Source organism: Drosophila yakuba, chromosome 2R (genome assembly GCF_016746365.2).
Source record: "Drosophila yakuba strain Tai18E2 chromosome 2R, Prin_Dyak_Tai18E2_2.1, whole genome shotgun sequence".
NCBI classification, from domain to species: Eukaryota; Metazoa; Arthropoda; class Insecta; order Diptera; family Drosophilidae; genus Drosophila; species Drosophila yakuba.
Genome location: NC_052528.2, coordinates 3442154 through 3458944, shown reverse-complemented (window position 1 = coordinate 3458944; position 16791 = coordinate 3442154). Strand labels below are relative to the sequence as shown.

The 16791-nt window shown below is 41.6% G+C and overlaps 1 protein-coding gene across 3 annotated transcripts in view; it reads right to left on the bottom strand.

Annotated features, from left to right (window-relative positions):
• Nucleotides 1-316: 316 nt before the first annotated feature.
• Nucleotides 317-16791, bottom strand: part of LOC6529198 (zinc finger protein 407) — a 39005-nt gene continuing 22530 nt past the window's right edge. The window contains exons 2-5 of one of the 3 annotated variants that reach the window (XR_005560809.1): nucleotides 11957-14397; nucleotides 4501-4698; nucleotides 1495-2143; nucleotides 836-966 (exon numbers count right to left, since the gene is read on the bottom strand). Coding sequence is in view for 2 of the 3 variants with exons in the window: in XM_002090169.4 (XP_002090205.1) it covers nucleotides 645-966; nucleotides 4501-4698; nucleotides 11957-14391 (2955 nt within the window). In the remaining variant the exon portion in view is untranslated. Of the gene's footprint in view, nucleotides 967-1494; nucleotides 2144-4500; nucleotides 4699-5786; nucleotides 6085-11956; nucleotides 14398-16791 lie in introns of those variants that run through there. The other 2 variants (XM_002090169.4, XM_039373308.2) reach the window with 2 other exon arrangements.

Genomic DNA, 16791 nt, shown 5'->3' with positions numbered 1-16791 from the left:
ACGTTTCATACCATTTATATTTTTTGTACCATAAAATATTGATCAGGATCACTAGCCGAGTCGATCTGGCCATGTCCGTCTGTCTGTCCCTATGAACGTCGAGATCTCAGGAACTATAGAAGCTGGAGAGTTGAAATTAAGCGTACAGTTTACAGAGACATAAACGCAATATACCCATGTTGCCACGACCACTCTTATGCCCACAAACCGCCCAAAACTTTTTTATATTTTGTGACTTGTAAATATGGATATGCAGAAAAACTTTGCCACGCCCACAAACCGACCAAAACTGCCACGCACGTTTGAAAAATATATATTGATATTATTATATTATATATTTTTCACATTTATGTTACTCTATTAAAGTTACTTTGATTTGCAAAATTTGAAAAATCTTTTTGCTACGCCCACAAACCGCCAAAAACTGAAACAGATAGTCGGGGAACTCGACTACAGCATTCTCTCGTTTTTCTTTAAAATTTCTGTTTTATAAACAATTATTTTAGTAGTAGACATCAATCCACGTAACGTACTACGTACGTGATATACGTTATGAACCTAAAATTAGGGTTCTAAGTTTAATTTAGTTGATCAAACTTGCAAATAAAATAATATTTTGAAAAAATGTTCCCTGCAATACTTTCTTAATCAGCTTTGTGAGTCTCCAAGTGATATTGGTACTCTTTGTAGCTGTTGCTTTTGAATATTTCGCTGGCAGCCTCGGAACATTTAACGCACTGATAAATGAACATTCCAGGATGCTTTCCCGTCTTGATGATGTGCTTACGTAGGTTATCTATTGTGCTGCACTGGAAGTCACAGTGGGGGCATTGGTGGGGCTTCTGGCCCGAGTGGCGCAACGAATGCCGACGGAGGTGACCCTTGAATCGGGCTCTGAAATCGCATTGATCGCACGAAAACCACTCCTCACTACTCTTCTCCGTGAAATGAGCCGACTTGAGGTGCCTGTGGAAAAACAGAAGGGAAACTTGAGCGAAGCCATATTTAAAATCTTAACGCTTGATTAGACAGTAAATTCCAGTGGCGGCTTGTCCCGCCACCGCACTCAGAACTAATTGCTATTTCGCATTCGAATCACTCGCTTGAAATCAAAATACGAGCAAGTTGGCCATTGCCAATTGCCTTTCGACTGAAAAAGAAGCAAAAAGAGGGCTCAGCCAATCCGGTTGTCTTAGATAGTGATCAGTTTTTTGGTTAGGAGGGGAAACCTATATTGGCCAATCGAGCGGTCTGGTCAGGACGACTAGCGAAAGGGCTACATCTGAGAGATCATTCGGTATGTATATTGTAAAATAAAATCTTTAAAAAAGGAAGAAACAAAATCTAATATAACAAAAATAGTTAAAAACATGGGATCTAAAGAACGTAATTTAAAATTATTGTCAATCATTTTAGCTGTTCCATCTTGCAAAATATAACATATGCTGATAATATAACATATGCTTATCGTTTTAATCGTTTTGTTTGCCATACCTTAAATAATAATATTATTATCCCTTGATGATTATCCCGTTAGTGATGTACCAATAAGCTCTACACAGAAAGAGAGGTACCCGCACTCACTCGACTTGAGTTACGCGCCTTCAATTATACCCAGTACTTGTGTAGCTGTTTCCCCAGAAGCCAAATAAAGGAGGCTCCTTGCAAATGTGTGTGTTGGATGTCCACTCCACTTATCAGCTACAGGCACACCGACTCACAATTAATTGCCAATGTTTTTTGTGGGCTCGGGCTGCTGGAATCGAAATCTGTGTGAAATCTTAAGCTTCGACTGAATAAACTGAAGTCTGAAGCCCAAGACCAAGCGACTCATGCGCGACTCGGTAGGCTTAATTAGCGGCGAGTAATGGAGTTTGAAGATCGTTCCAGCAGTTGTAGGAGGCTTCCACCCCTCCGCACTCATCCTCCCTATATAACTGTCGAATGTCGACAAAGCCGCGAATCGGCTTGCAAATCCAGGCCGGGACTGCCGACCGATTGCTTTGTTGGTTGCGCTTTGAAATTCCTGGATTGCCACCGCTGCCTTTTGATAGCTAATTGAAGATCTCGGATGTGAGTTAAGCACATCACAACAGTGATGTGGGCAAGATTTATGCAAGACTCGACTTTCGGCGCAGGACAACTTTTTATATAAGAAAATGGATACTAGATTCGTTTAAAAGTATTTTAAGGTAAAAGGAACCGTTTTCGTCTCTTGTCGTACCCGTTACTCCGGTAAAAGGGTGTACTCGATTCGTTGATAAGTATGTGACAGGTAGAAGGAAGCGTTTCCAACCATATAAAGTAAATATATATTATTGGCCAGGATCAATAGCCGAGTTGATCTGCCCGAATCTTTCTGACCTTATAAACGCCGAGATCTCAGAAACTTTAAAAGCTAAAATGAGATTAAACATGCAGATTTCAGAGACATAGACGCAGCACAAGTGTGTTTCCCCATATTGCCCACAAACAGCCCAAAACTAAAACAAAACTAAAAATTTTAAAAAAATCTTATGATAATATTAACATTTTATTTCTTAGTATTGTAAATTTGTATCGATTTGCAAAAAACCTTTTGCCATTCTCACTCTAACGCCCACAAAAGTTGTTTGGCAAATCCAGTGTTTGAAAAGCTGCAGTCGAATTAGCAGAAGTCGCAATATTTTTGCTTTTCACTGCTTCTGCTGCGAGCGATATCAGAAAGCGAACAATTGCTTCTGCTTCTGCTTCTGAAAAATCAGAAGTCGCAGTCAAAGCATAAGTAAAAATCCCGCAGCGACGAATATCAAAAATCAGCAGCAGTCGCCGTTTTTCGTTTTTTCGCTTTCTGCTTTGCTGTTGCTTTTCATCGTAGACGTTCGTCGCTGCTGCAGCTACCGACGACTTTCGGAAGTTGCTGCCGAGCAGCAACATTTGCCGCAAATCTATAGAAATTTACAAGACTAATAATAAAATAAATTTCTATAGAACTTTACAAGACCTATAAAAAAAATGAAAAAATTACATGTGAACGTTAGAGTGGGCGTGGCAACATGGTTCAACAAATTTGCGCTGCGTCTATGCATACGGACTAGCAGACGTACATGGTCAGATCGACTCCGCTACCGATCAGGAAATTTATATACTTTATATGGCCGGAAACGCTTCTTTCTGCCTGTTACATACTTTTCAACGAGTCTATTATACTCATATGGTATACACTACAAGTAACAAGGTATAAGAATTGGGAGAAAAATGGAAAAATTTTAATTAAGAAACAAAAAAAGTTGGGTTTCACAATTTAAAAAGCTGTCCATAAAATTGTAGATATTGTATTCTACTGACAAAAATTGCAAATATGAATCTAATAATGTTTATTCCAAAGATGTGATTTAAGCGCAACAAAATGAGCCTCTTCGATCAATGTGCGGCGGTGGCATACAAATAAAGTAATTGTCCCCATCAAAACGATCAGAAAACCGACGACGGCCATCCGCCTCATCTTCGTCTTAGTCCAAAGCCCCTTACAACCTGCAATCTGCTGCACTTTTCGATTCGTTCCATTCCTTCTTTAACGGTGAACTCTGGGGAGGCCAACTGAACAGTGGCTTGCCAACAGTGACTCTACTATATTGCCGGCCATTTGGCCTTAAACTGATCGTCGGGACCGCAGTCAATCGGTGGAGTAGTATAAATATACAAGAATTTAATATGCACATTAAAGGCTATCGATAAGTCACGATTATGTAGGGAAGAAAGCAGCTGCGACTTTGGAGAATGTTCTCCTTCAATGTATCGCCACACAACTGTTCCCCTGCCAAGTGGATCTGCGTCCTTTCTTTTTTCTTCAATTTATGCAATTGCCGTGCAAAGTACTCAATTATGAATGACATTCTTGCACTTGTTGCTTTTTCTATTTTCAGACTCCTTTTCGTTTAAGAAATGAAAATTTGTGCTGAAAATGCCGGTCGTTTACTTTGATACCGGCAATTGTATTAACCTTGATTTTCGGATCGTATTCTTTCCATGTACATTCAGTTTAATATTTCGAAGATAAGTATATACCGACTTAGTTTTCTGGCACCTGGGAGACCTTGGTCTTCAACACCGACCGCTTTTGTCGTATCCTGGACATGTCAAAAAGATTTTTGGCGCATAGAGAAAAAATGTACAAGTCTAAAAAAAATATGAGAAAATATCCAAACATTTTTCTAAAGTGTGGGCGTGGTAAAATTATGAAACAAACAAACTTATCTCAACTTTCTAGCTTTTATAGTTCCAGTGATCAAGGCGGACATGGCCAGATCGATTTGGCTATTGATCCTGATCAAGAATATATATGTATACCTTTTAATGTCAACGAATCTAGTCTATCCTTTTACTCTATGAGTAACGGGTAAAAATATACTTTTACTTTGTTAATTGTTAACAAAAATTAAATTCTTGAAATTTTTCTTGCCAAAATTTTAATACGTTATATGTATGCAGAATGGATTGATTATTCAATTAATCACTCACCTTTTCAGGTGCAGCTCGCTCTTTCCCACATAGCTGCAGTTGTTCCGCGCACATTTGTGTCTTTCCTGAGAGTGGGAGACCAAGTGAGTTTTTAAGCTTTCCGGGGTTCGCCCTGCATACGAGCAGTCTGTAAAATGGCAGCGATAGAGGCGCTGAACTGTCTTCGAGTGGCTGATCTCATGAAGTTTAAGGGAATACCTGGAAAAGTTTTAAATGAAGATTAAGGACCAAATCAGGCCATGTGCAGTAGTCTGTCAGATTTTTAAGCCCTATTCCCGATGTTTTGTAGAAACCGGAAATTTTTTAATTACATTAAATCAAGGCAAAGTAATTCGCACCAAAGTCACGTTTTATGGACGGCAAAGACACAAGGCACGTTCGTATCCAAACCAAAAAACCCACCCAGACGAGTTCTATGCCACGTCCACGATTGTCCAGCCGCAGCTAAGTCAAAAGGATCCGCAAAACAAAAATGCAAATTTTTGTAGGCAAAAGTTTCTGCACATCAATTACGCCTAATTAATCGAAGCAGCTGAGGGTAGCTCTAGTGCCCAAAGAGTATTAGTATTGGAGCAACAACAGGATTCAAATAGGCTGGGGCAGAATTGTTGGGCTTAAAGTGGCTGTGCCTCAGGGTTAGAGGTAAACTTTACTTATTGTATTGACGTGCATTAAAATCACCTGTTTTAGCTATTATAACCATATTGAAATGCATTTTTTCAAACGTGTTGTCTTTTCTCGGCATGCATTGTTGTAAGTTACTTAGTTCATTTCGTATTCCAGGAGGAAAAAGATTTCTCTTAATAAGGCACGACATTAAGAAAGTTTCAATCTTTAATCTAAGTTTTCGTTTCCAGACAAAAACCGAGCTACGGCTTTGGAGTGGACGGTGTAAAGGGCTGTGGGGTGTGGACATTCTCTTGAATGGGGACGGGACAACATTGTCATGCATTTGTAATGATGCCATCGCGCGTTAGAGAGGGTGGGGAAAGACAGGGGCGTCGTTGATATGTGAAATGTCACTTTGTATGGAGTTTGAATAGCAACGACAATGACAACGACTCGAGCTCGGTTGAGAAGGTGCAGGGCATGTCAGATGGTGGGAGGCCGCAACTCCTTGAAGGTTGTGCCAGACTTGACAAAAGGATGCCATTTTGCCTGCACAGTTTGCCGTAACTTGTTCTTGTTTTTGTTGCTACTGCTGCAGGAATAATGGGAGCAGAAACGCGGAATCGGGGGAGAGAGTAGCGCCAACATTATGCTGAACGAACAAAATTATCTTTTACCGGGTTCGTTTTCCAGCTTCCATTTGTATTTTCACCTCCGACATTAACTTTTATTTCCCAAAATGCATTTTCCAGACTTCTTGGGAAGTTCTTGAGTTTTCCTAGCCATAACCGTTTGTCTCATTAATACGTGTGTCCGCCCAGAGAAAAACGGAAAAAATGTTCTCAAGACCGTGCAAAATTACGTTCTCAACTGGATTGCAGCATTGAATTAGCTCATTGTTCTCGAAACAATTCAATTATAGCTTAGACCACATATCAGGCGATCAGCGGAGCGGAAAACTGTAAATAAAATTGGTATATCTGTATATATATAATCTAAGTATTCAAATATTTCCGTCTTCCATCCAAACAAAAAACAAGAGAGAACGCTATAGTCGAGTTCCCCGACTATCTGATACCCGTTACTCAGCTAGTGGAAGGGAGAAGGAGAGTCTTAAACACAGTTTTTGGCGGTTTGTAGGCGTTATAGTGGGCGTGGCTAAAAGTTTTTTGGCAAATCGATAGAAATTTACAAGACTAATACAAAAATGAAAAAATATCAAAACATTTTTCAAAAGTGTGGGAGTAGCAGCTTTGGGCGGTTTGTGGGCGTTAGAGTGGGCGTGGCAAAAAGTTTTTTGGCAAATCGATAGAAATTTACAAGACCAATACAAAAATGAAAAAATTTCAAAACATTGTTCAAAAGTGTGGGCGTAGCAGCTTTGGGTGGTTTGTGGGCGTTAGAGTGGGCGTGGCAAAAAGTTTTTTGGCAAATCGATAGAAATTTACAAGACCAATACAAAAATGAAAAAATATCAAAACATTTTTCAAAAGTGTGGGCGTGGCAGTTTTGGGCAGTTTGTGGGCGTAAGAGTGGGCGTGGCAACATGAATCGACAAACTTGCGCTGCGTCTATGTCTCTGGAGTCTGTATGCTTAATCTCAACTTTCTAACTTTTGTAGTTTCTGAGATCACAGCGTTCATACGGACGGACAGACAGACGGACATGGTCATATCGACTCGGCTATTGGTCCTGATCAAGAATATATATACTTTATATGGTCGGAAACCCTTCCTTCTGCCTGTTACATACTTTTCAACGAATCTAGTATACCCTTTTACTCTACGAGTAACGGGTATAATAACTCAATCAATAACGAAAAAAATGTATACAATAAATGCTTTCAGCTTGGAGTGCGCATATGATGTGCATATATTCTCGAGTCAGCCCCATAGCCAGGATTAATTTCCAAAAACTGTTCAGAGGTGAAACTCCCTGAGATAAGACGCCATATCCTGCGTCTCCTGGAAGCAGCTTCGTTGCCGATTAGTTGACGAAAACGTCTTGCGATGAAAACTTTGCCCTTTTCCACTCTGTTATTCAGACACGGGACGGGGTGGAGCTGTCATCAACACACCCGCCGAGGAGGAGTCGGAGCGCAGCATCTGCAATCTAGGACAAACCGTTGGCTCTGTCCGGGTGTTGTGTCAACTTTAGCACGCCATCCATTTCAGAGATGCTCATGCCCTCAGCAGATGCTCCTCCTCTTGTCTCCAACGACATCGCTGAGCCAACATGTTACGGGTGCGGCAGGTGCGAAATGTTTCCTGCTGCTCATTGTCGGCTGCACGGAGATGCAGAATTTTCAAGGGAGGCAGGTGTAGTGCGGTGGAGCCTCTGCCCCAAGAAGGACTCCTGTCTTCGGTTGTCTAAGACAATCGCATGTGTAGTTTGGAGCAGCTGAATTTTTACCCGGGCGCGGTCGCATTGTTGTTCCCCCAACTCGCATAAATATTTATGACAGCGTCTTTCTTGTCCTGTCTTTTGGGTGAAAACTTTTTGGCCGCGGGGCGTTAGTCAAGGCAGCCCCCATGCATAAGGCTTTCGGTGTCAGTCACCAGGAAGTGGGCACACACTAGTTGTGCCGATATGGCGTTTTCGCCGAAAAAGGATTATCAAAGATTTAGATAATGCAATGGTTATAAAACCGAAAGCTCCGTTTTCAGAAATACCAAAGGATTTAGAAAATGCAATGGTTATAAAGCCGAAAGTTCCGTTTTCAGAATTTTCAGGAGAAATTTTAACACTTACAGTCTTTGGCGGTTTGCGGGCGTTAGGGTGGGCGTGGCAAACGGTTTTTAAGCAAATCGATAGAAATTTAAAAAACTAATACAAAATCAACGCATTATTCAAAAGTATGGGCGTGGCAGTTTTGAGCGGTTTGGCAAGACTAAAAAAAAATTTAAAAATATCAAAACATTATTAAAAAAAGTAGGCGTGGCAGTTTTGAGCGGTTTGTGGGAGTTAGAGTGGGCGTGGCAACATGGGTCAACAAACTTGCGCTGCGTCTATGTCTCTGGATCATACGTTCATACCGACGGATTTTGATCCTGATAAAGAATATACAACATATATACTTGATATGGTCGGAAACGCTTCCTTCTTCCTGTTTCATACGTTTCACCGAATCTGGTATACCCTCTTACTCTACGAGTAACGGGTTTAAGTACCGGTCTTTTGGGTGAAGGAAACACAAAAAGTCATGCCTACATAAATGTTTCGCACCCAGCCGTGCTTTACAGCAAAGAAGAAATTATTTTTTTTACAAACGTATTTGAAGGTTGGTCTTCAATGTTCCTCCATACAAATCGTGAATCTAAAACCTTTGGAGTCGTGTTATTTTTGTGAAATTATCGTAAAATGGTTCAAGCATCACTGGTAGACGTTCACCCACGACGCCCACCGGTACATACCCTTTCTGAGCTGTTCTCGTGTAATTGGTACGTAAGTCCTTGTCTGTCCTCTTTTCCCGGTCTGAGACGCTAAGAGTTGTTTCTCGCTGGCGCGATATTAGCCGGATTTGATGCCTCGGCCCGTGCTGCATGTGGAATTAGTTGCCACAGTGCACCACCATTACCCCCTGCACACTCGTTAGGGCGTGGCAACATTTCTATACCATGTGTAATTAGGGAAGTGCCTTCCTTTCTATTCCCTCATTTAGACGACTCTTTAGCGCTTATCTGGCAAACTTGAGCGAAATAAAATCGTTGCAGGAAATTAGCCTTAAATGTCACCCTTGCACTTGTCTAGCATCACACCACCAGCCGCATTTAAACCCCTTATACCGATACGTGTGTATTTTCTTGACTTGTTTTGGCTTTATTATGATGTTGTTTTTATGCCTTGAAGTTTTAAATGATCTTTTAAAAGCATTGTGGAACGGGCCATTGTTATGGATTTGTGGCTGTACTTATACTCGGACTATATAACCACTTATTATACCCGTTACCCGTAGAGTAAGACCAAGTGAAGTATATGTACATATATATTCTTGATCAGGATCGATAGCCGAGTCGATCTGGCTCTGTCCGTATAGACATTGAGATCACAGCGCAGCGCAAGCTGTCGCAGACATAGACGCAGCGCAAGTTTATTGACCCATGCCACGCCTACTCTAACGCCCAACCGCCTAAAACGGCAAAAAACAGACGTATTTGAAAAATGTTTTGATATTTTTTCATATTTTTATTGTCTTGTAAATTTCTATCGATTTGACAAAAAATGTTTGCCACGCCCAACCAACCGCCCAAGTCTGTCATGCCCACACTTTTGAAAATCGGGTAACCGATATCTTATACTAGTCAGGGAACTCGACTATAGCGTTCTCTCTTGTTTTACATATTATAATAAGATTATGAAGCATATTTGTGAACATTACGTAACGTAAATATATGGTTGATTCTTAGGTTAGACTTCGCTCGATGTGAATTGTTAAATTCCCTCATGACTCGTTAGACGAGCATCCACAATCAGTCAGAACAAAGAAGAAATGCTAAAAAAAACATGACAGCGTCAGAATATGCCAATGCCCATCAACAACAAACTGGAATCCACAGTGAGGTGGGTGATTGTGACTGAGACATCAGACCGAGGACTCGAACAACACGTTCCAGTGCCAGCCGACCGCAAACCGAAGAATGTCCGACTCAATTTCGCAGATTCATAAAAATGAATGAATGCAATGTGGCAGCAGAATCCCTAAATCCTCCAATGGAGCGGGCTGGCGTCATTGGGAATGGAAAATCAAGTTTGTAAAATTGACTATCCAGTGATGGAACTTGGGGAGAGCACGGGACGTGGGTGGTAGCGGTCCGGATCACTGGAGGACGACGGCGACCATTAAAATGAATTCCACTGCACTTTGTGCCATCCAGAGAATCAACGGCCGGCAAACGAATGATGCACCATAGAAATGACGTAAAATACAAAAATAAACCGAATGAAAAAAGGAGGACGGACCAACTGAAAAAAAGAAATGCGCACACTGAGAAAGAGGAAAAGCGGGCAAAGCAAGACGGCGATGGCGAGGGTAGATCCGAAACCAACTCCAAATCCGAATCCGAGTTCGACTAGCAGAGGCAGCCAACATAACATTGCACGCTATTTCAATAAAAGTGAATTGCCCGACGCGGCGATGGCGACGACGTCGTCAGCGGACGCCTCAAACTTCAGCCGCCTCCTTCTGGAGCACCATCCCAACTCGGCACTGCAGAAAGAATTCGCAAAGGATATCATCCAGCGATGGAAACGTGACACGAGGAGGAAATGTATTCCTTGCTTGTCCTTGCACAACACAGGTGCATATTTTAATAATAGTGTAACAGCTTTGAACTGGTTAAATTTGAAAATCTTTGGGCAATTAGAAAATAGTAGATTTAGGAATATTAATTAATTTTTCAAATTACATTTTATTGCATTATCATGAGAATTTTGTGATTAACGTTAATATTAAAAATTAAAATGTGTTTATATTAGTAAGAAGTAACTTAGAAAATTGAAAACCGAGGTTGTAATTGCCAGTCTATTCAGAATTACAATATTCAATCCCTAGGACTGTTATCTTCAAGAGTTGTAAGCTTAAAGACCAACGTAAAAGTTGAGTTAGCTGAAGTCTGAAATTCCGGAAGTGTGTGTAGCGCTCCGCTGTTGACATGACTGACGATGTCGTCGTCCTTCCTGTCCCCGTGGCCTCCCTTCGCATTTGGTACTGAGGCGTACTGAAAGTTGCAGAGCTCAGAGACTCCACTCCACGACACCATCCGGCAGCTTTGCTGGCCACTTGGTCTCGTTAGTCGTAAAAGCAAAGTATCTACATCAAGCGAGCACAACAATAACTTCAAATGAGCATTTTAATAAATTTTTCAAATAATCGCTTGAAAAGTAGAAAATTCTCAGCCCCGGCGGAAAGGTTGGTCTCCTGTTTCCATCTTGGTCCCGATTGCACTTCAACTTAATGTTTGCTTAAGGAATTAGTTGGCAGAGGGAAGTGAACAACTTCGAAAGTTATGAGTAGTTATGAAGAGCAGCGGAGTTCGACGATGCGATTAAGAAATGTCAGTGATAATAGGTTTATTTTTGAGATTCAATTACGAGAGGGACTAAAAGGAGAAAGAACTAAAAGGATATCAAAATATGTTAAGAACTTCAAACACCGTCATTCTTATTACGTAATATAATAAACTAACAAATCCTAATTTAGTTATTTAAATTGGACATGGATGCAGTCATTCTATTAATGTTGTTTGGCGCCCTAAAGGGATGAGTTCCGAATTACAACAGACCACTAATGTGGTTCTTCCCGCTTCCATAGTTGCTTACCCTTAAAAATATTTATTTCTTGTAGTGGGGATATTGCAGTTTTTGGTGAAATAGCCGCAAGCTTGATTTGTAAGCGCAGTGCATACCATGTGGCTGCTGTCCACGCTTGGGGGTGTCCTCGCGCTTTTTGGGCGGAATGCCCAGCACTTAATGAGTTATATTTTGCTGTATTATTTCGGATACTTATTCTCACATACCGCAGCAAGGAATTTTTAATTAATGCAACGCAACCAAAACTCTTGCTTGGTTTTCATTTCCTAACGGCACTTTTCTCGGCTTTCATATAGTTTATATAAGTCTCTTTTGAATGAAACCTATTTGGGCGGGTTTTGAAAAATACTACAATTTGTGACAATTCCATATGACCAGCAATTCCGTAGCAGCTTGCCACAGGCCTGGGGCTATTACGAATTTCTAATTAGCGGTCTTTGTTTGGTATCCAAATTACAGAAATAAACCAACAAATTGGCGAGAAGTTGTAGTACCTTAAAATTAAGCTGCTTAGTTGAACATTATGCTTACTACTCACTTTTTGGCCAGTATTTTTCCACATGTTCCACACTGATATTTGGGTTTTGATTGTTCAACATCTTTTTTAGAAATTTCAGTCTTGTCCTGATCACCTACTTTACCATGCCTCGTGATAACGTGGTTCTTCAGGTTGTGTCTTCTGGCAAATTTCTGAAGGCACTCCGTGCATTCAAAAATTTTTTCATTTGTATGGTTCCTTAGGTGAGGCCTAAGGGAGTGCTTTTTGAAATTCTTCGGGCACAAGGGGCACTGAAGAAGCTCGTTCTTTCCTATTGTTCCGGATCTTGTGTGAAAAATTCGGTGATAAACTAGATCGGACTCATATTGAGATTGGAATCGACATTGATCGCAGGAGTAGATTGCTTTCTTTTGGGCTAGGAATGGATGAGGGGGGGATGATGTGCTGGCCAGGGGTTGACAGCTGCGTGTGTGTCTTCCTAGTGCCTGAGCAGATTTAAAGCTTGAACCACAACTCAAACACAAATGATTATCTGATGAATGAACTTCTGCTTGATGTTTGGTTAAGCTTTGAGACGATTCAAACGTTTTTTTGCAAATCGCGCACTTAATATCCCCACTCCTCTTGGCGGGTAAACTCGGAGCTGCTTCCTCTAAAACTTCTTTTAGCATATGTTCTATTTCCTTTTCGGGTGGTAAAATAGTCATTTGGGCTCTTGCTTTTTGCTTATGTTCCATCAAGCTTCTATGACGTCGCGCATCTAAAGAGGAGTCAAATTCTAATCGGCAGATTGCACAAAAATACCTTGCCAGGAGGTGCTTATGCTTTTTATGACGTTGAAGAGCTAAACGAGATGTCTGTGAGGATCCACACAAATTGCATCGAAACCTACTCTGGTATTCATCGGCTGCCGTTCCTGTAAGAGCAAGTCCCGGATGATCAGAGATAAAGTGTCGACGTAGTTGAATGTTGTACAAAAACTCCATTCCACACCTAGAGCACTGTAGCCGTCTTATTTGGGCTATGTATATGGGAACCGATCTATTGAGGGCTAAAAGCACCTCCTTATGAGAGGAATCCAGCAAATGAAGCAACATAGAATTATTGGTGTTGGAGCTAAACTGACAAAAAGCACACCAAAAAGTTCCCCCCAGTCTCTTTGTTAGCTGCAAGTGCTCGTGGGATTGCCAGTGATGTAGGAAGTTATCTTCAGTGTTAGCATAGAATCGGCAAGGCAAGCACTGAAAAGGAGATTGCCTCACTATGCTTCCCATATGCTTAAGTATTTCCTGCAAGCACTTTTGCCGTCTAATTCGACTCTGCTTCTGGAGTCTTCTAAAATGAAAATGGGAGATTAAATGCTTGCCCATCAAATGTCTTGCCATCGTGTGCCGGCATAGATCGCATCGCAGAAGATTTGCTCTCCTCTGTCGTTTTGGTGGCTTTTGTTCTTTTTTGTCCTCATTGCCTTCTATTGAGAAGTCCTTGCTTAGGGTAAGTTCTCTGCCTAGAGTAGCTTGCTCTAATTCGCACTCTGCTTCAGCTCTTTTAATGTGGTAGCCACTCTTCAAATGTTGGTCATAATATAAACGACTTTTCAGTCGCCTACAGCAGATGTTGCACCAATAACTAGCCCCCGGTTGGTCCAGCTTAGTAAGATCTATATTTTCGATGTACTCCAGCTGTTTGCTACCCGGAACCCATTTGCCTTTTGTATGGTCCGCTGGAGGATGAATGTAGTTATCTTCGGAGGGCTCATCCCAACTTGGCGAGAGGCGTTCTATATGCGGATGTCGTAGCTGCGGCCGCGATTCCGGCTTCCATTTACCACCTGTGTGACTGGCGGGCACAATGGGCGGTGACTGACGCCTTACATCGTACTCTTCCTGATCTTCTTCCGCATCAAATTCCTCGTGTTCATCCTCATCATCCTCCTCTTCACTCGCTTCTGGTGACTCATGGTCAAAGTGAAGAGGCTTAAACACCGTTTCATCGTGCTCCCTAACTGCTTTCAGTAGGGGATCGCCAGTTGGTGCGACCCACGTCTCATCTTTGCTTCGCTCTTGACGGGCCACCGATACTATCTTCCCACCCGTTGCCACGCTCTGCAGTTGTAGAGACGAAAAGAAAAGATCGGCTCCAAGTTCGTTCGGAAGATCATAAGCTTCCGTCAAGGACTTTGAGGTCTTTCCTCCATGACTGGCGGTAGTTTTGCGGAGGTAACTACTTGGAGCGTCCGGTTCCGTAAACTGGAAGCCATCATATGTTTGATCCAAATTACTGCTACTGATAATCGACGGTGACACTTCAGTACCAGAGGAGATTCTTGCTCGTCCATCGGCTTTTGGCGAAACATTTTGCTTTTCTGTTACGATACAGTTTCGTTTTCGGTGCTCAATGTATTTTGTGAGTCCAAGTATAGTGGCGTTGCACCTAATGCACAGATGAGTGTCCTTTAAATGGTCGGGGTTCATAATTATCTGAGGAAAAACAAAAAAAAAGGGATTCAAAATCTGTATACCCAAAAATAAAAAATATGAAATTTTATCGGCGTTGAAAAATATGTAACAGGCAGAAGAAGCGTTTACGACCAAATAATGTATATACATACATACGTATGTATTCTTCATCAGGATTAACAGCGCAGTCGATCTGGCCATGTCCGTCTGTCCGTCCATACGAACATCGAGATCTCAGGAACTATAAAAGCTGGAAAGTTTTTGGAATCGATTACGCCACACTTTTAAAACATTTTTTAATTTTTTTTAATTTAAATTTTTTTTTCCTATTTCTATCAATATGCCAGAAAAAATTTGAAAATTTCTCGTCCGCACTTCCACAAGCTGAGTAACGAGTATCTGATAGCCGGGGAACTTAACTATAGCGTTTTTTTTTTTGTTTTGGACATTATTTTCATAGGATTTCACTTTAAGAAGTTCGAACACATAATGCGTAAGCTTATTTAATGATTTTCTTTTGCTGCATTTTCGAGTACGCCTTTTAGTTGAGGCGTGAGTTTCTTAAGCTCGGCTTTGCCGAATATGATTAATAATAATAATTTTTTGACGGATTAGCTTTCTAGCCAACTCCTTTTCACGGGGGATATAAATAAACTCGCAGTATTTTTAGTCCATTTATTGGTTTGAGATTCGCTCCCGCAGTCCTCAGACCGTGCGTCGCAACAACAGCCATGGCCACCGCAGCGTTGACATAGCCATGTCCGTAACTCACGTCCTGTTCTTCGAGCTCCACGTTACGTATTCGACAGTTGTCCCCGTGTCCTGTGTGTTGCGGCTTGTCAGAAACGAAGTTTATGGCGTCTGTGCTGCATCCGTGTAAGGCTTTGTTGCTGCTGCCACTGCTGCTGTCTCTCTCTTCGTGCCCTGCTGTCCCTTTCCGGCCCTTTAGAGATGCTAAATGTAAAAGTGTCATTTCCGCCACATGTGAGCGTGATGAACGATGCGTCGAAGTCGACGTTGACGCCAGGAACTCCGATGTTACCGCTGTGCTGCTGTTGTGTTGTCGTCTCGGTTGTTAATAATTTTAGCGCACAATTGCAGCGACACCAATCGCTGGCAGCAGTTGGCGGGAATTTATCCAAACGAGGCCCATGTCTGAGGTTAAATACGAAAAACATAACAATTCCGACGCAGAACCTCGTTCCATTACCGTTTCTACGCCCGGACGATATGGATCCATGTGGGAATGCGGGACATGCGATCTGGCTTATATGGGGGATGGGCCATGCCGAACATCCGCGACTGTCGCCCTCATCCGTCCAACAAGAAAGGACCATATTGGCCACATCCACCACCCTACATGATGGTTCTGTGAGTGATAAACGAACATTTACGTAACAATTAACATGCTGGCAGCAGCATAAGGCGCCCAAAAATATTGCCTATGCTGCTCTAACAACCGTGGCAATTTTATAGCGTTAATTAGCTAAAGGTATTGTTTCCGGAAATTTTTAACTACAAATATTTGGTTGTTAATCGTTCTTTGAGATGCATTTTGTGTTTAAATTAATAACTTTTAGCGGAGATTTTATTGGATCCCCTAAGCGAAACTGATAATGGGGGAAGTCGCCATAGATATATTTAGGAATTAAATCATAAATGCAGTTTCAGTGTTGCTGAATAGCAACATTTTCCAATTATTTGCATTTGTGACTACGTACAACACGGACTATGCCAATTCAAACGCCAGCCCTATCCCAAACCCAAGCCGAATACCGAACCAGATCCAAGGGAATCTGCACCAGAAACATTACCAACCTCTCCGTCATCAACAACAATAAAAGCAATGGGGCAATAGCGAAACAACAAATAACATGACAACATTGTTGCTGTTGTTACACTAATGCTGTTGTTGTTCGAGGCAAACACTGCACAACACAGTTGAGGAAGAAAATCGTACGCGAGGATGCCAATGGGAGCCGCGTGGAATACTCGTGGTTGTTTGATTCGAAGAATGAGTTTAAGCGGGACAAATAAAAATAAAAATAGAAAAGAACGTAGAAAAACAGCAACAATCCAGTCAGGCAAAGCGCAACCATTAAAAAGGAGTTATCACCCAATTTGGTACCACAAGCGCGAAATAGGGGGAGCAAATGGCTGTTTGAATGTAGAAGCCGTCGTCGTCAGTTGGAACAGGAAAAATATAGAAATACTGTACAACAAAATTTGCTGTCAAATCCAAACAGTCTGCACGTAAGTGGACAAGTTGGTGCAAGTGGGCTGGTGGACTTGATAGGGACGTTCCTTTTAAGTGGATAACAAAGTATTTAATTTAAAGTATGAGTATGGGCATGCAAATTGTGATGTATTAAAACGCATACTATGAGCCATCGCTTAAAACGTTGGTTAATTTCT